Source organism: Pungitius pungitius, chromosome 13, assembly GCF_949316345.1.
Source record: "Pungitius pungitius chromosome 13, fPunPun2.1, whole genome shotgun sequence".
In the NCBI taxonomy this organism is placed as follows: domain Eukaryota; kingdom Metazoa; phylum Chordata; class Actinopteri; order Perciformes; family Gasterosteidae; genus Pungitius; species Pungitius pungitius.
The window spans coordinates 14,666,583-14,687,760 of NC_084912.1; the positions used below are offsets into that span (position 1 = coordinate 14,666,583).

The following is a 21,178-nucleotide window of genomic DNA, read 5'->3' on the forward strand; positions in this document are numbered from 1 at the left end:
GGCATTGGGTATGTAGTGTCAGGATAGGCCATTGGGTATGTAGTGTCAGGATAGGCCATTGGGTATTTACTGTCAGGCCATTGGTCAGGACATGGGACATGGACAAACTAGCTCCCAGGAAACATTAAGCGCAATAAGCGGTAATCATTTTTAGAACATTTTCATCATCCTCTATAGGTTGTTAATTATTATATTTTATTTATATCATTATACCCTGATATTATAGCACAGCAAGAATACAAACCTTCTTGGTGTTACTATTATCAGACGGAAACTTTCATAATAGTGCTGTGCTCAGAGGTTTTGAGATCAGAAGGTGAACATATTGGTTGTGTGAAGTTTAGTATGTATTGTGTGGATGGAGGGCAACATTAAATGTTCTGTGCATTCATCAAAGGGCTTCTACATTCTGAATTCGGCCTTTCCTCACATCGCCTCACACTAATTTACTTTCTTGCGTCGTGTCCGTGTTGCCTATAACTCTCACACCTTAATCCGGGATCTGAAGGCCAGCGGGTACCCGAGTTGCTTTAGTTGAGTGAAAATTACATTTTCACTGACATGGAAGGGCAGGTCCATCCCTGGAGTGGAACTGAAGTCTGGCTGGTACCTGCCGCTGTCAAGCATCCATTCTCCAACAAATCTCCCTGGAGGCCGTGGAGTAGCTTGTTTGAGGGAGACAGGTCACAATCGCCACCATGGTCCCATTGAGCTGGTTCCATAAAATGCACCCACATGCATTTTGTTTATATTAGACCCTAAGTATAAAAATGTTTATACACATCAAAGAGAGAAGGGCATTTGTCTCATTCAACTACAAAGTAAGGGATCTCAAGAACTGTTTACTTTAATTTGGGGCCTGTTTCGATATTGCGAACCTTTTTGAATAAACCATCCACGCATTGCAATAGTACTAAAGCACCCCTAGTCTTTGGAAACCCAGAGTCTCCAAAGCAAAATGAAAGACTTTATAGGCCGATCATTGATCATTGCACCGTGAAGTCACATTAGTTTGGACACTTTCTGAGTTTGAAGTTGCTAGCCGTGGTTTAAAGCTGCACTAATCAATGTTATTTAGAACAACAGTGAATCAGATAACCTTGTGTAAATGTGCCTCTGGAACGACAACACAGAAAATGAAAATCATTCCGCCTGCTGCCAAATGACATTGTTTCTATGCTAAATCTTTCTGGGTCTACCTGACGAACAACTCCTTCATCATCGGCCTGATTTCCAGCTGCAGCTGAGGGCTGTTCCCTGTAATAAAGTTCGGGTTTATATTTTTTGCACAGTGGGCATTCTTTAAACTGAACATCTCGTATCCCAGTGTTTGAGGTGAGACTGTGTAATTAAAATGAGCTTTAAACTGTATGTTTGTCATTCTCTCATGGGCCTTGTGATCCATTGCAGTGCCCCTTGAACTGAAAATGCAGATGGACTGAAAGCACTTTTCCTGAGGGGGGGGGGGGGGGGGGGGGGGGATAACGCAATCCCCTCTTGCTGCTGCTGCACCTCTTGCCGATATCCAGTTGTTCTTGTGATCACAAATTGTTTTGGGAGGTGAGGTCAAGTCATCTAGAGTCTAGAGAAAAATAGGGAGTTTTAATTCCGCGTGGGCGTATTAATTTGCCCTTACTATCACTATTACCTTGCTTGGTATCCAGCGAGATATTAGCAAACAAAACAAAAATATAACGTTAACAGACACTTCCAGAACAAGCTCACAGCGTTCGTTCAAAAGAATCCAGCAGGAGATGAGCGAAAAAAGAGCAATTTGTGAACCATTGCAGCAAACTGAGGAAGTGGATAAAATCTCCCAACTCAGCTACCGCTGCTCTGTGGAAGCTTCTGTGGCAGCTCGTGAACTAGTTAGGCATGGAAAGCCACTCGCAGATGCAGAATACATGAAATAACCTTTCATTTGAAATATCCATGCCTCTGTTCTGCAACCAAAGAGCCTCGTGGCCAGCATCACCGGTCAGCAAATTGAGGTCATCAATCAAGCTCCAGCATTCTCAATCGCCTGTGATGAGTCGAGAGATGTAAACGACACTGAGCCGACAGCACTGTTACATGAACTCTGATGGGCCACAGGAAGAAATCGTTGAGCTAATACCGCTAAAAGGGCAAACTGAGGGGGGGGGGAGGACATTTATGATGCTTGTTATAAATTGTTTAGAAGCTAAAGAGATAAAGATACGTGTGGTGTCCCAGTGTGAGAGGAGCGCAGAAGGGATCTGTAACTTGGATGCAAAAGCTGCTGTTGTTTCATTGGCTCTTACATCAGGAAGCACTCTGCGCTCCTCCTGTTTGTGAGTAAGTGATGAACCTGACTGTTCAACTAGTGAACAAAATAAATGGGGTTAAACCACAGACACTTTAAAGTTATTTTATTTGTTTTCAGCAAATATGGGGAGGTCTATATTTAAAACCTTATAAGCTGTGCTATCAAATAGATTTTGCTGCTGCAGGCAAATCTTATTTGGTGTAAAATGGGGCAAAAGGGTCCTTTGGACAGTAAAGGTGAAGGAAGTGGAGCGTTAAGCTGCTACACAACCTGATATTTCCCTCGGGAACTGGTGGAGATCCAAACCGAGCTAATAGGAATGAATTATTCTCGCACTGGTCAAGTCACCAGAAGCAACACCAAACAAATGGAAATGTTTCTCTCTGTCTGTGAAGCTGTCTCCTTTGTACGTGTGCTGTCTTCATCGTACGCCGCCTTGTTCTAACAGCCTTTCAACCAGCGGTCTAAACCGCTACGGTATTTAGCTTTCTCCATGAAAGAGAATATCATTTCATATGAGAAGCCTGAAATCAAAATGATTTTCTGTTCTCTATCAATCATCCATTTGTTTGACATATTTTATATTTTAGAAGCCAAAGAGGTTTGATTAATTAGTAACTCAATGGTTACTCAACCGTCATCAACAGACGATTGAAGGAAAGACCTCAGTTGCTTGGCAACTCATTTATTGAAAAAGCAGTTGAATAACCAGCAGTGAACTTAGCTAATTCTTTTATAATGGGGATCATGAGTAGACAACCTCTTTAAAGGCTCGCAAACCTAAACTAATGTTACTTGAACAAAGGAGCATTAAGTAGCTGGATCTCCTTTTAAAATGAAGCGAAGGCCGTGGCAAGGTTCGAGCCTTTGTAACGGCTGCTTCGATCCAATCCCTTGCCCCAACTACGCCTTGATGGTGAATGGATAGCGCTTTCCCGGTCTTCATACCACTTTAATGCGCTCTAACGCTGAGCCACAGTCGCCCCCCCCCCCCCCCCCTCTTCTGACCTCTTCTGAAGAGAGGGGCAGAGTGAGACTCGGTGCCCTAAAGTGACCAATTAGGCGGGGATGCACGGGACACAGTGGCCAGCCAGCGCTGGGGGGCATGCGGCGAGGCTCTTTAGTCCGATGGAGCTGGAGATAACCGGCAGCTGTAGCCCGGGGTCATACGGACCACAGTCAAACATCTAGATGGTGTGTCTCTCTCTCTCTCTCTCTCAGACAGGACAGGGGACAGCAGTAATGAGCTTGTTGGTACAAATCCCCACACCCTGCAGCCATTACCATGGCTGCATCACCCCTCCAGTCTGACACTGGGGAGGAGAGTCAAGGTGGGGTATGTTCTGTGCCTCGCCACGGAAATCGCCGCACTGTATGTGCATGCATACATTAACGTGTTTAGTTAGCTGTCACGTTGGGTTGAAAGTTCTCTCGGGACGCTGCTTTGTCAAGTCTTTAAATAAACATTTCTTTCTGGATTTGCTGTGAAATACAATCTCTCTAAAGTAAAATAGAAGTGCCGGGCTGGTCCAAAGAGGCAGAGTTCTTGCAAAGAATCAGCAGTTCGCCCTTTTGTTTGCGAAGCTACAACGGCTTAAGTTGTTCAATTCTGAAGCATATTTTCAACCTGGGGGGATAAAACAAAGGTCAGTGGTTTGTTAACATAATTGCTTTGCTTGTTTCCTGATGGCGGTGAAAACAAATCTCTGATCAATGACTCCTCACCCTTTGCCCCAGTCTGTCTCCGTCACTGTGGTCATGTGAACACTAAGTGGGATGGCTGATAGGTCCCTGTTGGGTAACATGGCTGCATCCCAGCTAATCATTTTTTGAGACAGATTTTCAAAGTGTGACCTCTTGTTTTATGCTAATCCGGGCCAAGTGGGGGCTGGGTGTGTGGATGAGTGTGTGCTGGGGGCAGATTTGCTCCAGTTATCTCCGAGACATCCAAATCGTCTGTCTGTTTATTTCAGTGACGTGGCATGGCTGACTGTGTGAAAGGCTTATACATTTACAACAACAAGATTTGATTAAGTGCGGCCATTAATCCTAGTTTTTGACCTTGGATCATTTTGCTTGGTTCCAGAAAAGCAAAATATGTTATGTGTAAATAGAGAGTACACAAGGAGGAGTGTGTCGGATTACTGAGAGGTTGGTTAAAGGGACATTCTGCAGATTCTGGCAGCATCTAGTTGTGTGGCTGAACGCGTGTCTGCTCAATGCTCCCCATCCAAGGTAACGTGGTAACGGGAGCCAATGAACAGAGAGAAGTGGCGAGGTACTCACACGATGGCGTTGTGGTTTGTTGCATGTGATCCATTGACTCGGCTGGAGGATCACAGACCTGTAGACCTCAGATCATTGGGGTTTTCTAGTGGATCAGGAACCTTGACACCTTGTGATTGTCAATATGAAGGCTGTAAGTGGGCCTGGGGAATATGAGATGATGGTTTTTGTGCTAATTTTAATCACATGGCCATGTTTACAGCACAATAAATAAATATTGACATTTTGATTTGAGAACACTGCGCCGCAGACTATTACAAGGAATGTTTATGTGAGTTGTTAACAATAATAATTTGAATGTCAATGCAATGATTGAAGCTTTGAACTATTTGGCAAAGCCCTGATAAAATAATGTTTTCCACTGTCCTTGAGGAAGTTTAAAAAGTTGATGCTTGCATGCGAGTCTGTAACCATGTGTTTCCTACAGCAAGTTCGAAATCATCATTTCATGTATGGAAAAACTGAGTTGCTGCCAAATTCACAACAGGGCCATGCGTTTCCATGTATTTAGAATTTAGTCCTTTGTTTTAATATCTTCTCAGTCACATGAGCGTGTCACTAGTTTGAACCACCTTTATTACTACATGGCTCAAGCCAGCATTGTATTACCATTGTGCTAAACAGGCTCTAGAGTGACATCAATTTATTTCCCCTGTTTAACAGCTAAATGGCTGACGTATTGAGTGCAGATGCCAGGGGATTTCATTTGCTCCCAGTAAGCTCAGATCATCATCTTTTTTTTTTCTTCATCTTATTAAGAGAATTGCCATTCCAATCATGGCCACCACCATCATGGCGCCGGAGAAATTGCTGCCTGAGTAATGGTGCTGATTGAGAGATACAAGCCTTCTTCTCGTCTTTTCACCACAAATATGAGTCAATCGGCTCTGATCTCGCTGCAGCGGGATGGCGGGGGGGGGGGGTTGACTATGGATGGCACCTGTATTGATCCACACATGGAGGGGGGGGGGCTGGGGGAAAGCTGAACCGTCAGAGTGAGCTGACTATGGTAATGCTTCAACGGATCGATCAAAGGGATGTGCGTTTGAGGCACAAGAGTTCTCCAATAAATCCTCCGTCCTCCCCTTGCTCACGTGGGTTGGATTGCTCAGCCGGAGCAAGGCGGTGAGACGGGTACAGAATCCCAAGCAGCGCAGGCACATCAAGAGGGCATTCATACGACAAAAACATGCTTGATGCATAAACATGTGACAAACCAGCTAGCTTGATCCCATGTGCATTTCAATCTGTCTCATGCAAAAACAGAGAATTTACGTTTCAATTAGCAGAAATCTTTCTTTATCTCATGACGAGCAGGCTTCGAAAGAACCGTTGGACATAATTCAAGTAATTATGAAAGAAAAGACATATATATTTATTCAAATATCTGCTTCAATTAAAAAAATGTCTTGACATTAGTAGTGTTAATCATGTATTTCATAATGCTTTGAAGACTTCAAATAACTTGATTTCGTCAAGGTTCTCGCCAAAAACAACAGGATTCTTTTTCATTAGTCGGAGCGATAGGTTTCTTTTTAAATCAACGCGGCAGTCCGCACAAAACACATCATATATTCTTACCTTTCAAGTCTATTTTCCGCCATTTAACCACAGTGACTGGGTGCTCCAGCTGTTGCTAAATCACAAGTGTCCTACAGCCAACGCTGTGCCTGAACACATCCCAGACACCGAGGAATGAGGCTATTTCCACTGCTCTGCTGCTCCTTCACACGAGGAGAAGAGGAAAGTCACACCTGGTCCAACACCCAAGAATGGTTCAATCTAATTCTAATCTGGATCTAAACCCGGTCAGAAACACCTGCAGCAGAACGAAGCAGTCAGAGCCATGGTGTTGTACGTCCAGCCTTAGCTCCTTGTTTTTCACCCCGCCTTCCTGATCACAGCTTGCTCCTAGTTCCATCTTCAATCCAAACCCACGTTGCCATTACATATCAACCACTCGGGGTTTAAGGCTTTGAACAGGTGCAAAACAGAAGTTAGTGTATTGAACTATATTACGGAAAAACTTGAAAATGAGTTTCAAACCATGAAAAAGTATTTTCTGGATTTCACTTTTCAACATTTCAGAGCCTAAACGGTTTCAGTGAATTGGACTCTTAATAATGATTTAATTAATAATAAGTAAATATGTGTCCAGCTGGCATTGTGTGAAGAAATATTACCCTTTATTGCATTTTAAGACGCAAGAATTTAGATTACGCCAATGTTATGTGACTAAGAACAGGGGGGTGGAAACTTCATCCTGCGTGTGTTTGGTTTGGTGAATACACTTATTAACACCTTTCCCCTTCTTGCTCTGTATTTCATTTACACAGACGCACAAATACATGTACAGGTACTGCCCAGCACAACATTCAACTACACCCAGTGACCTCCATCTTTCATGGGTTTGCTCTGAAAAACTGCAGATGCTTCGAGCTCAAAGGTATCATAACTGTACCTTCACAGACCACTTGAAATAACATCACACATGCAGGCAAAAGTATAATGTGGTGAGTGTAATTAAAATGCCACAGCCCGGGGAATGAGGTTTCCTTTGGAGGCAGGGAGTTCATCATCAGCCCTTTGAGATAAAGATGACCACTAAAGCCATTACGGTTTTATTTTGTGCTTCTGCAGGATTAGCAGGAAGGGATTAATATGGTAAAAGAGGCCATACATATACAGCCCTCTTCCTCTCCTCCTTGTCTGTCCCCTGTCCCCAGATCTGCTTGATTTGCACAAGTGACCTTTCGAGGCCAAAAAGTTAAATCTAAAATGAGACTATTGCATCTTGGTATTTTGAATACATTTAAGCAAAAAAATGGAATTTCACAAATTCAAATATTAAATGGCTTTGCTTTTTGATCAAAATGGCTCCAGATTTTCCAATTACTAACTTTAAAATGAATGGAGCACTATCTGCGTCGCCGTGGTGAATTTGACACGCTTGCGTTTGTCCTGGCTTCCGGGCCATGTGCGTTTCGGCGTGATTGGTTCACTGGCTCCACGCAGTGAGCTCGGATGCATCATGGACGCGTGTCCGTGAAGGTGATTCATCTCGAAAGCTCCGCTCTTCCTCCTCCGACGCCATTCGTCCAAGCTGTTGGGACGCCAGACGGTCTCCTGAGGGACCCGCGGGCGTCTCGTTTATCCACACAACAGCAAGTGTGTGAGTAGGTGTGGCTCCCCATGGTCATGAATATTCATCTTGATGTAAACGCCCCGCTCAGCCGCTGTGGAGGAAAAGTATCAAGTCAGTGGCATGGCAGGTTACCATGGAGACACTTAGACGGCTCCTCCTCTACCTGCCTGCCACTGAGTTACACAGGGTAGGAGGCGATACGGGTCCAACAGATCCCAGCTACTACACACCAGACCTCAAGGAAAGGACACAAGATGGAGATGTGTTGCGACACAAGCAACACAAACAGTGGAATAATTATTTCATTCCAGCTAATTTATCAAGTTCATCTCTAACTGCAAACGGTCTGACAGCATACGTTTATGTGATCAATACCCCTGGCTTGCCAAAAAATTGAGGGATCGTCATAAACGGTACACACGGGTAAAATCGCAGCGAATGAAAAGTAATTGAATGATTCAATCTACGGAACCCACACACACACACACTCACACTCACACCAGTTCACATTCATCTCACCTCCGAGCCAAATCTCAAATTACAATCTGAAAAGGGCCAAACGAGGCCGCAATTGTTCTACCTCCACCCCCCCACCCTCGCCTTCGCTCTCTGTTTTTTTGAATGGAGATCTGCTTTAATCGTGCTGTTTGAGTGGAATGCACAGTGTGGTTAAACCTACAGTGCCCACTGCAGTGCGAGTTGTGACATTTGATATGAGTGCGCTATGCAGGGGTCCAAAAGGACACCATTGCACAGTCTCCGAATCCAGCGGGGACGCCTCAGTGCAATCTTTCACGGCGCTGTGCGTAGTGCTGAAATGGAACGGATATAGACCTGTAGTCTGCTTGCTTTTTCACGGTTGTGAAGGTGCACTGCTCTGGTAGTGCTACGCACGTTTATCTGATTACTCAGATTAGAGAATGTATCATTTGATTTTTGCTCCCTGAATTTTAAACAGCACCATTCTCCTGGTGCCCTTGTCTCGGGGAGGGCCTAATAATGTGGTCTAGTGTTACTTAATTGTTACATATCAACTCCCCCCCCCCCCCCCCCCCCTCTCCACCAAGCAACTGAAAGAACCAGAGCTCTCAGATGTACCGAATCAAGGGGAGCTCATAAGTTCGTCCCCTGCGGCCCGATTCAAAGTTACGGCGTGCGTTCCAGCTCTCGGGCGGAGCTCGGACTCCCACTTTGTGTGACAGCCAACTGTTATTGCTGCACCAAAGGACCGACCATTAATCCTGTCTCCCTGCCCTGAGGCTGAATCAAACTTCAGAAGCGTGAGCGCAGGAGAGACAACGTGGGGATAGTTAAACACCACCTGGACCGACTCCAAGGGCCACTGTGTGTGTGTGTGTGTGTGTGTGTGTGTGTGTGTGTGTGTGTGTGTGTGTGTGTGTGGGAAAGCCTCTCTCAGCCTCCAGGTAAACGGTAGGATGCTATCTCTTCTCTCTAGGGAGGAGGGGTTTCCCATCACTCAAATTCAGCCCTTTTTACAATCGGGCCAATTACAGTTTAGCTGCTTCAGCAGTATTCATCATGTTAGTGGATAAGCAGGTAATGAATGGTTGAGGGAGCAAAAGAATACATGAATAGATAAAAGGCTGGGGGGTTTGTCATTGGCTCTCTCTGTAGGCGCTCGCCGGAGAGACGTGTCTTCACCCCGAATGGACAACGACAAGGATTTAATTGAATTAATGAGGCGTCCCAACCTTTCTTCTGTCTGCTCATTAGCGCTCAGAGAAAGGAGACACAGGTGTCAGGTTTTCACCGAGGATTCCTCACAAACACAGTCCGCTACCTAAATAAGAACCGCTTTTGGAGCATTATGAGGTGCTTGTATCGGCTGAGCCAAAGCTTCTGATGCTAAAACCGTCAGCCAGTCCCTCACCTTCACTGAAACGTGAATATGAACCCCCCAGTACTGCAGAAAGAAGCAACGAGGGTAGTTGTTATGAGCTATGAAGGTGTATTTATGATGTTTCATCACATCAGTTTAAAACAACAGGGGGGGGGGGGGGGGGGGGTGTTGTATAGATGATTTGTCCAACTGGTTTGTTGCTGTCTTCAGTCAGTAAAAAGAAGCTGCATTTGGTTGTTTTTCCTAGAAGCCTGACCCCCTTCCAAACCCGCATGGCCTGAGGACAACATTGATATTGGACAATTTGTTACCTTGCAATGTACATCTTACTCTAAAGGTTTAGTGCCACTGCAGAAAGAAATGTGCCATTGGGTAACCATCACCCTCCCGATGAGACTATCTCAGGAGCTTCTACGTTACCTTTAAAACAGTTGTGGTTGAACCTGAAAAATATCATCTGAATGGCTACAAGGATACTTCTCAGAAACCATTGCGGGGCTTGATACCACCTCGTTAGAATGTAATTCTGCTAAACGTTGACCTGGCCCTTTATAAATCCATGGCTGATGACTCAGAGAGATGAAATCACGTGTGTTGTTTTTTCTTCTTCTTCTTGTGTGCCCAAATTGTTTCTTATCACTACGGCCCTAAAAATATGTGCTTTCAGGCGACATTCCGCACACTGAGTCACAGTCGTCTCTGCCTTTACTAATAATGGGCACGTAGGCTACACTGACGTGGCATCTGCAGGCCGATGAGACATTTGTGGATGCGGCGGAAACTGCCAGTGGAGGCTCTGTGTATTTGTGTTAATGAATACTGGGAATTTCCCCTTTTTAAGATCTGTTTTGTATCCAAGAGTTGGCTCATTATCAATCCCCCCGCAGCTAATATGGTAGTTAAATGAAATCCATTCATTTGTGCCGTTTTAACCAGACAATGTTGTCCATCTGTTGCAGCGTCTGTTCATGTTTCTGTTTCGGACGCTGTGTGATGTGGCAGCGTGAAGCGGAGCTGACGGAGGGGAGCGTAGCACACAGCCAGAGCACCTCTCTGCCTCTCCAAAGAGCCTGATTTCCCCCCCCCCCCCCCCTCCCCCTGTACACCAAACCACACCACCACTGGAGGAGGTGGACTCCGGTTGGCATGGCAACCGCATAGGGCGCTGTTTTATTTCTCTTCATAACCAGTGCTTACAACACAGCAGCGCAACAGTGCTCAAGAGGAGCCGGCCTTCCGAGCCACAGGCGTGGCAGTCACTTTTGTAGAGTTTGGTTTCCTTTGTGTGTTTTCGAATCGAATAGAATGCAAACCTTGGAAAGTCGCTCCAGCTGAGGAGCGCACGCAGCGTCTTGCTAAATGTTTGCTAGAGAGCAAACTGTTGTTTATTGTCAGGCTCCGGACCGCTATGGCTCCCCTGAAGTTTCCTGATGTTGACCTATTTGTCATGGTCACCGTGTCTTTGAGCCGCGTCCGCTCTGACGGGAGCGCCGATGATTACAAAGAAAAAATTATGCAAATCTCCCATCATGCTCGTCAGCAGTTCCTCCGGATCGAGCTCAGCGGGCCGGCCTTTGAGCCGAATATATTTCATTTAGATTTCCTTTCCAAGTTTCCGCCTGTGCAAATAAATACGTCTATCTCTCTGCCAGATATATCTACAAAGACACAGAGCTGTGGCTTTTTCAAATTTTGGATTACGCAACAAAGACACACTCACTGGCTCTTAATTTCCCCGTCTTTGTTTTAGACACACACCGGCAGTAATCCCCCCTCTGAAGTTGAGCAGCCTTGTTTTAAGCGTGATGTTTATGCTGTGATTTGGCTCCAGCCCCGGGTCAAACAGCACTGTTGTGCCCTCCAGCCAGTTTTTTTTTTTTGTAGCTCCGTGGCTCTGTCAAGCAGGGCCGTGTATCAAGGAGCAGGTGGGGGGAAGGACGGAGATCGAGGAAAGGAAACAGCTCAGAAAATAGGAGCTGACATTCACCTGAATGTCCTCTGTAAGGAAAGGAAGAAAAAAAGAAAAAAAAACAGTTGGGGGAGGGGGGGTGGTAAGGATTTCACGAGACCTGACCAAGAGACTGAGGGGAGCGTGTGATTGTGGTTACTAAGGCTACGCCACGCGGCCCTGTTAGGAAGAGAGGGGCACGGAGGAAGGTCAAACGGCTGAGGTACAACCAGCTAAATCAGCTGTGAAGTGCTCGGGTTCCGGTGGCGTTTGGTTGAGGAGGAACATAGAGTGTCAACCAGGAACGCACACCCTTTGGGTCGTAAATCCCTTTAATACGCCACATGAAAGAGGATGAGAGAGACGTCGAAACAGATGAGGAGAGAAGTGTACCAAGATTTCTTTCTTGCGAGTTGTACGTAGGGTTGGGTACCAAAAACCGCTGGCAGTATGCACCGGTACATGCAGGAACCAAACGCAGCTTTCAGAGCTGCCGTTTTGCTGCCCGAGCCGATTGAAATAACGATAGCCTACCGTTTGTGTAGCTGCAGTAGCTAGCTAGCCACCGACCTTCTGTTCTCGTTTATTTAAGTGAGTGTGTCCCCTAAATTAAAGGTATTATTTTTTACTATTTAAAAAAGCCTTTCTTTAATGTCGTCAATTGTCGTTTTTTGCAAAAAACTTTTAAGTATGGGTTCAGGTACTGTTGAAGGTATTCTTTTAAAAGCCTGGTTTCAGCACCAGCATTGCACCAGACAATACCCATCCTCAGTTACGCCGCCCGCACCTCCGAATCCTCACTCCACCCTGTGACTGGGGAGGTCGCCTGGCTCCTGGGACAGTGGGCCTCTGGGGCAGCGCGGTGGCCCCACGTTCGACCCCCCCCCCCCCCCTTCCTCTCGATGGTCACCGAGGATCAAATCCTCCCCGCCTCTGACTGTTGATGTCTGTGTCCCACGACGTCTCGGAAAACAGGCTGCTGAGCTCACGCTGTTTGGAGAAAGGAAATGATGCAATATAAGTTTCAAGGAAAGAATTCTGTCAAGAATCTTCTCCTCCCCTTACACACACACACACACACACAGACACACACACACACACACACACACACAGTGCGGAAAGGAAATCAATAGCCTTTCAAGAGCGAGTCAATGCAGCAAGTAATAGCGAACCAACCCAATGCTGTAAAATCACCAGTAGCTCGCAATCCACAGTGGAAGTAATGTAAAGCAATTGTGCTTAAGCACGCCGTTGCTCTTTCAGCGAAACAGAATTTTTTGCCTGGGTGAAAACAATCCAGAGCCTGGAGGGGGGAGGGGCACCAAGCAGGTCATCGCCAGGGCACACCGCATTTAGGAAACACCGCGACACCAGACGGCACTATAGGAGCTCTTGTTTAACTTGATTCTTTCTGCTCGACATTGATTGGGATGAACGTCTGACTAAGCAGCTTCCCGTTAAGGGCACTTTATGGGCATCCAGATCCCTCTTGGTCAGGAAGCTTCCCTCCCATTGAGGCTCAAAGTGCTGATCCCTTCACACTGTGTGGTGACGTGATTGAAAGCATAAACAGACTTTGATTTTTAGAGTGTCCCTGTTACACAATGGATACATCCTCAGCCCCCCATCATTAACATTATTTTCCATTCATTGGATGAAAAATAATTATTCCTTCTTCTAAAAATCTGTAATGTCTTAATGACCACAGTTGTTGAATTAAAAAGTTGGCATTTGACGTTTCTGCATCCCACAGAGATGTTGAATGTGGATGGGTTTCCTTTTTTGTCAGAGAAAAATACTTTTACTTTTTTAAATTTTTTATATAGTTAAATGATGTTGTTATTTTAATTACATTAAGTAAAAAAGTACACGAATATGTTTTTAAATTTAAAATGCTGCAATGTTTTTGTATGTGGCTACGATGTCGTGCTACGTTGTTGTGCGATAAGGGCTAAGTTACATCATTAAGTTATGTCTATAAGTTTTGTTGTGTACAGTTGTTACGTTCTGTTGTCATGCAATATTGTTATGTTTTTTCTAACTTCAGCCAAAAAAGTTCAGCTGTCTAAAAATGTCCCCACATTAACCATCAGGCCTTTTCTGGTGTCATCAGAGTGATGGGGGTTATATGTAATGTAAAAAAAAAAACTGTCGGTCAGACAACGTTGACATTGAACGTATCCTGTAGTTTGTAGAAATACACACTGCCAACATTTCTTGCTGCAGCATGAGTTGTGTTTAAACACCGATGAAGGTCACCGCTCAGAAGATAAGCTCTCTTTTAAATAAATTATAACCGAGATCATGTGGGTATGGTCATGGCAGGCACACTGTAGTCACCTTTGTCTATGTATTTGACATATTGATAAAATGCATGCAGTGGAGGGGAAGCCGTACATGCTGACAGTGGCACTTTGGAGGCTTTTTTTATTATTAAACCCCGATCTTTCGGCAGGGTTAAGTGCTGCCTGTCACCGATCCACACACCCTTGAACAACGTTTCTGTCCACCAGAGGCGTTAGTTCACTGAAAAATCGAGGCAAAGTTCCTGCAGCTGTTATCTTGCATTTCCAAAGGGCAGGTTTCTGATTTTCGAACTGATTTGCTTGGGACTGGAAGGGCACAGACCCGGACCGTTGATATGTCATTTGTTCAATATGCTAAATATAAAGCTGCAGGTTAAGGATGTTGAATGAGACTTTTGGTATTCTTGTAGACTTTGCGTCAAAAAAGGCAGGTGTCTATACCTTGAAATACCCCAGCCATGCTTTTCTCTTGGAAACCTTTTTCCCCACCAAATGTTGCCAGGGATGGGGCTTTTTTGTGGGGGCTAAGGACTGGAGGGGGGGGGGGGTATAGTTGGAGAAAAGAAGACAAAGTTAGACCGGTTGTCTCTTTAAATCAAGCTGCAGTGTTGATGTGCCCTCAAGCTGAAATGGTAAGAACCATTTCCACCTCTGCGGCAGGGAGCCCGACCAAATAGGCGCGCTACGGCGCTTCAAACGTGATTCTCATTCCCTTGGTCACTTGCGGTCTGTGGTCGCCCGCACTCCTGTAGAGGGAAAGCTTTTGTAAGTCTCATTCAACGGGAGTTAGTGCTTTTTTTTGTTCTTTCTCCCTACGCATCTAAGAGACATTATTTAATTTTTATTTTCCTCTCTCTCCTCTTTTCTTTTTTTTTGGTCCATCCGCAGAACTCCGTGGCAGTCGCCTCAATCCATTTACCGCTGGCTGGTACGCCTGTTTCCTCCTCTGCGTTGCAATCCGTTGATAACTCCACTTGCAGGCTGCAGTTTATCGTGTTTCGCAATGGGAAACTCTTCCCTTGCACGGGGAATTCGTCCAATCTCGCCGACGATGGGAAGCGCAGGAGCGTTTCGACACCAGTTGCTTTCACCAAATTAGGTAAGAGGACATCCATTTGATTTCCACAATTCCATAATGAAATGTCAACACTGCACTATATTGCCAAACACTATCGTATCAGTTTGCTCTGCGCAACATGTTGACTCACGCGCTCCGCAGCCGTGGCGCGCATCTTGCCAAAATAAATCAATGACTTAGTGTTATTTGCTTTCGTCGCACGTGCGTTCACGTCACTCTCCGCTTCACCGATGCACTCAGGAGAAGAAAGAAAGACTTTCTATTTTGAGTCCACTTGCAACACTTAAACGAAACAGTCCGTCTGACACTTGAGCGACGTCTACGTGTGGCGCGCTGGTGCCATGTCGGACGCGCGCACTCGTCTCCAAGCTCATCTTTTTGGCCACATAGCACTTACAGACTTTACACTTGGATTCCCTAATTGAATATCTTGCCCCCCCCCCCCAACCCCCTCCCGCCTCTCCTCTGTGCAGATGGGTGCAGCCTCGGGAGCGCCGTGCACTCCGTTACCATCGCTCTCAGGCACTTCGCACTGGGTGTAGACCCCACCGCCGCCTACTGGGATTTTGACCTGCTGGATGGACACGGTGGCTGGAGGGCAGAGGGCTGCCACATAACGGGCTCCGGGGGCAACACGACCACCATTCATTGCACCCACCACAATAACTTTGCCGTGCTAATGGTGAGTAGTCGACCGTGTGGTATACGGTGCCCTTCGTTCGTAGCACCACCATGCCCCCTCCCCACCCCACCCTTCCCACCCACATAAAGTGTCTCCCACTGCCTAGGGCCTTTTTCATGGATCAGATGAATATTTTCTTTCGTTTCTTTTCTCCACCACCACCACCACCACCACGGAATTGATGGAGTCACGTGTTTTAAGAGGCGCTTCGTGCAGGGGACATTTAGCGGCTTCCTCTATTGTTGCTCCTCGGCAGAGGGGAAGGATTTGTCAAATGCGCTACGGGGATTTATTGGCTTTGGAGTAATGCGCTACGCTAAATTCTCCCTCCCCGCCACCCCCCCCCCCCCCCCCCCCCCTCCCCCTACCCTCACCCCACCCTCTTTCTATATCCTGGAAATGAGAAGTTGCGTGTGTTGTATAGTCTGCCACGTTTTTTCCTCTTTCTTTTTTTTTTTTTCTTCAAAAAAAGCAGAGCAGCAGCAGCTAAAATAATAGCGAGGCGCGAGAGAAGGAGCGCCTCGACGGGAGCTACTCGCCTGCGAGCGCAAGTGGTGCACTAATTGGTCGCTGCCACCGAAAAAGAAAAAAATAAAACAGACTAAAAAAATACCCCAAAACACGTCGGACTGTAAAGCATAGCTTCGCTCATCATGTGTCTTCACGCCGGGACGAGGTGGTTTCTCCTGACGACGTCCCGCCGCTCGCATTGATTTCATGAGGATAATACACCAAAAGCGCAATGGCATCGCATCGCCCAGTCGCTCCGTAGAGCCGCTGCGCCTGGTCCGCTCTTTTTTGGATGAAAAGAAATCCTCCGGATGTTTACCGAAGAGTGGGATTCGTTAGATTGGGAGGTCAGTTCTCAGCAGAGCATGAATTAAAAAAAAGAAAGAAAAGAAAAGTGTTGTGCTTGAGATGTCGCTGCTTTCCGAGTTGCCTTTTTTTCTTTTCATACCTGCATATTTCATGAAGCCGCTGGTCAATTCGGTTGTTGTTCATGTGTGGAAATAAGCTGCCTTAGGAGGAGAGGGATGGGGAGGGAGGCGGGGGGCGCATAGGAATGAGAAAGAGTGGGGCATAGAGGTAAAGCGGCGGGGGGAACGACACGGGTTACTGTGTGTGTGTGTGTGTGTGTGCGCGCGTGTGTGTCGAGGGTGTGGGGGGGCTCTGTAGAGAATACCAAGCTGTTTTCCGATTGCCATTGTACATGTATTCGTGTATGAGGGACTAATGGCAACAGCGCGCCGTCGGTGAGCATCTTGTGGCTGTCGGCATTAAAGCGGCAAGGCGAAAAAAACCCATTTAAAGTCAATTCATGTGGCAGCTGATGAGTGATTTGAACTTCAACACACGTCCCGACAAGTAGGGGGTAGTCATAGCGATGGCAGACCACCGTCACGGGGAATGTCCACATTCACGGTTTCATGCGGAGCGTTTGCGCGCCTAGTAATGCAGTCACCACACCCGCCTGGTCTCTGCAGTGCCCGGGAAAAAGGACCCTTATTTACGGACTCGTGACATCATATTCCCCCCCCCCCCCCTCCCTCTTTTGGCCTCATCGAAAATGCTTTTCATTGCAACAAGGGCTTTTATGGCCAATAAGGGGTTTCATCATCAAGTACTACACCTGTTGCATAACCGTTTGGTGTCAAAACTGAGATCGATCCAATGACACTGCCTGGATTACACGTGAATGTAAATTATTCACACGTAAGGAGCCTCCGTTTAGTGGAGTTCTCCTTTTGTTACGGGTTTCAAGCAGAGGCGTTGAAAGAGCAACAACCCTGCTGTGATGTTCTGGGGGGAAATCGGATGGGACGAGTCACCAGTCCCACACGTGATGGCACCGGCGAAGTTGACAGCCATGTTTGTCTGAGCATGCTCTGTGCCCCCCCCCCCCCCTGTACCAGCAGTCACATGATAGAGCAGCCATTATAGCTGCAACACCTTCTTTGCTTCTGAATCATGCAGCTGAATTCCCCCTCAGATCAGCTGGCTGCAACATGCAGTGGGACATTTCCTCTCTCTGGTGCGTCTGTGATGTGGAGCACGCTGGCAAAGGGGTCAGCCTCGAGGGATGACACCGTTGAAAAAGGAATAATGCAAATCATTTCAAGGAATATGAATGGAGGGGGGTCGATTGTGTGTGTTTGTGTGTGTGGAGATGATTAGTCCACTAAAAAGCGTGACAACCCAATACAATCGTCCGGGGTTTTGGGCTATAAGCAGTAGGCCTACTTTAATGGGAATCTTTTTAACTTGACTCAGGAAGAATTACACGGTAGAGAGACTCCCGCTGCCGGCTTTGTGATCAGAATGGCAAACAGCCCAACTTAGGGACAGGATCTGTATGGAAGAACGCGACAGCAAAGCTTCTGTTTTTTTGGCATATATTAGACAGATGAATAAAAAGCAGTTTGTGTTTCTGGCTGTAAATAGCACCACTGGAAACCCGTCATACTAAAACTGTAGTTGTTGTTTTAATATGTGGGTCAGGCGGGTATTGAGAGCTTCTGTTCAAGGATTTCTGTTTTTTTTCTTCACTCCCGCACTGAGCTGAACTTGAACCGGATAGAAAACAGCCGTTCCAGATTTCAGCACCGTGGACAGTTCCCATGCCTTCCTCCCCATTGCATCTCCCTGCTTTCTCACCCTGCCTTCTGCGGGCGGCCCTGTGTCTGTCGGAAGGGAGGGCTGACTCACTCGTTTACAGCAATGCAGCCTCATCATCTGTCTTTATCCCAGGGACAAGTCTCAACATCCCCCCTCAACCCCCTTTTTAATGCCCCTCCCAAAGACACGCTTCTCCTCAGTGCGACCACACCATCTTCTGCACCTTCTGACCGCCTCGTTTTATTCATTCTTTCATTGAAGCCATAACATGGATAAAAGAGCTCTCGCATTTGATCGCTGCAACGCTCCAGACTGTTTAATATGCAGGAGCAGACCTTTAGAACGAGAGAGATACACGGAGGGGTGGCTGGCTCCCTCTGAGTATCCAATCATAACAAAGGCCCTAAGGCCATGGGCCAATAAGGGAAGAGCTGCTCCGAGATGCATTCCCATACACTGGACAGGATTTAATAAATGTGTGAAGCGAAGTGGATTTTCATGGGAACAGGAGGCTCCATCAGTGACGCCTCTGCATCAGAGTTAGAGTGGAACAGGTGACGCGTTGGTTAAACAGTCTCATACAGCGGGGATGCGAATGTGGAGGAAGGCGTCTTTGGCAGCGGGAAGGGATGGTTGTTGTTGGGGATGGTTTATGAAGGGAAGAGACATAGAGATAAAGAGACAGTACAACAAATGAAAAGGGATGCAGATGCTTTGCTTCTGTTTAGGTAGCAGTTGATTATTGTGGAATCAGTACAAGAGGATTAAAGAAAAAAATAGTAATTTGTTCTTGCAGACCTGAGGATTCTAAGCATTTGATATGCATTAATAATAGTAATTTGCTAATCAGAATCAGTTTAGACTTGCTGAAATCAGCTGTAAATGCAACCTTTTCAATGTGGCGTGCCAAAATGCACTTGCTTTTTAGTTACTGTACACACCCGCCAGCAGCTGTTCCACGGTCTTAAGGTGTGTTTTCAGGGGACTTCACTTGTGGTCTGACATCTCTTTACTAGACTCAGGATTGCAACAGATGGTTATTTTCACCATCATTAGAGCTAGCAATTATTTTCTCAATTTGTGGTTTTAGGTATCAAATGAAATGACAAGGAAGTAAATAGCCTTCAACGTTTCATCAAATGCTTGACCAACAATATAAAATCCAAACATTCATGTAAAACAGAAAAGCAGTAAATACTTACATTTTAGAGACGATTGGCAGTTTTGGCCGATAAATTACTGAAACAAATGGTTGCAGACTCAGTTTAGTGACAAACCGATAATCAAGCCACTATTGTAGCTGTGCACAGCTTTAGCATTCATTGTTTAATTTGATTTTGTTGGTATTTGTTGCTGTCCAACGGAAGGACATTAAGAAATCTTTTCCACAAATAGAGCAGAACCGTATAGTATAGATTATGAACACATGAAATGGGCCCATTCTGAGACTTGGTCGTCTCAGTCGTTGAACCTCTGGCCTGGAACTGGCCAAACAGACCTCCATCTTGAACCAAACCAACCAGGACAGGATCCCATCTTGTTGCATTAGTTCTCATTGGCTGAGCTTGCCACAAGCTCGATACCAGTGTGACATTCCCGCTGAGTGCGGGAGCCGACCACAAGGGTCTCGTCTCCCACAGGGAGAGATGGAACCAAACCCATCCGCTTGCTGTCTTCTCACCGGGAAGACTGTGCAAACAAAGAAATGTGAACAATATATCGGCTCCCATTTTAGTTTATTGCCTAGTCGATTGTTATTATTGGCACTCGAAAGTTAGTAAGTTGGAGGAAATGAGGGATGAATATATGGCAGGAGAATGGAGGAGATAGAATTAGAAAGCTTTCTGCGCATCAGCGGAGAGGGAACACCAACTGTTTGTGATTGCATTCCCTGCAAAAAGCATCCTTTACAGGTTGTTTACTCAAATTCAATCCACATTTGGTGCTTTCTTGTTGGGCAATTACCGCCAGTACACACACATATACTGTACATTGTGCATGGCACGCTGTCGCTAATTGAAAATCACCTCCCGGCTTCTTTCCCATCTCCTGCAGCTCTGAAGCAGTTTTCTTGTTTGCGTGTGTTTTTCTCTGTCTTGTTTTTCAGCGTGTAGCCGTCTCTGAGCTGTCCTCATTAGTCCTTTGTCCACACCCGGCTCAAGGCGGACATAACGAGACAACAAGCTGTTCTTTGTCGCTCCCCCGAAGGCTCCATCGGGGTTAACTTTATCCTTACGCTTTGGACTTGTATGTCTCTGAGAGGATTTTATACTGAAGGAGCTTTGGTGTGTGTGGGTGTGTGTTTGTGTTTAAGGAGATGAAGGGATTTTGAGTGATAATGTCAATGACCTGTCTTGATACCTTCTTTTTTGCTGATCTTGATTGTAGTGGGTGTGGTGGGTGTGTGAGATAATCACCTATAACATCACAGCTTTGTAAGCTTTAGAGGTGCTGGTTCACGTAACCTTTGGCAATATATCCTCATTCAACAATTTATAAAAAGTCCCCTCGTTTTGTGCTTTTTCAATATCCAGTAGTTTCATGAAAAAAAGTATACTAATGTACTTAATTAAATTAAGGAAAACTTTATGAAATACTTAATTAGGTACAGGAAGAGTTTGGGGTTTGGTTTCCAATAACAATTGAAGTGGCATTTGTTAAGTGTAGAATATACTTGACCTCAGTGAGTTTCTCACGTTTTTTGTTACAATGATCAAAGCATATCAATTTTGAAAATGACCGTAGGTCTTGTTTAACTCCATGCACAACAACAAATGAGTCTTTTTCCCAAAGCTTTGAAAAACGCCTTTGACCTGATTTTGGCTCAAAGTTGATATAAATATAAGAGGCTTCTATTGCGTTCTTGAAAATTTGAAGAAAAAAAAAAAATCTGTTGATGTTGATAAAGCCATTTAATTTCACAGGATCTGAGTAATTAGCGATCCATAACGTGAGTTTGTGTCAAAGCT

General features: G+C 45.7%; 1 protein-coding gene across 1 annotated transcript in view; it reads left to right on the forward strand.

The window, feature by feature from the left end:
• Positions 1 to 21,178, forward strand: part of LOC119214118 (adhesion G protein-coupled receptor A3) — a 124,471-nt gene that overhangs the window by 64,141 nt on the left and 39,152 nt on the right. Inside the window, exons 14-15 of the mRNA XM_037465591.2 lie at positions 14,722 to 14,932; positions 15,385 to 15,593. Of these exons, the coding sequence (XP_037321488.2) occupies positions 14,722 to 14,932; positions 15,385 to 15,593 (420 nt within the window). The remainder of the gene's footprint in view (positions 1 to 14,721; positions 14,933 to 15,384; positions 15,594 to 21,178) is intronic.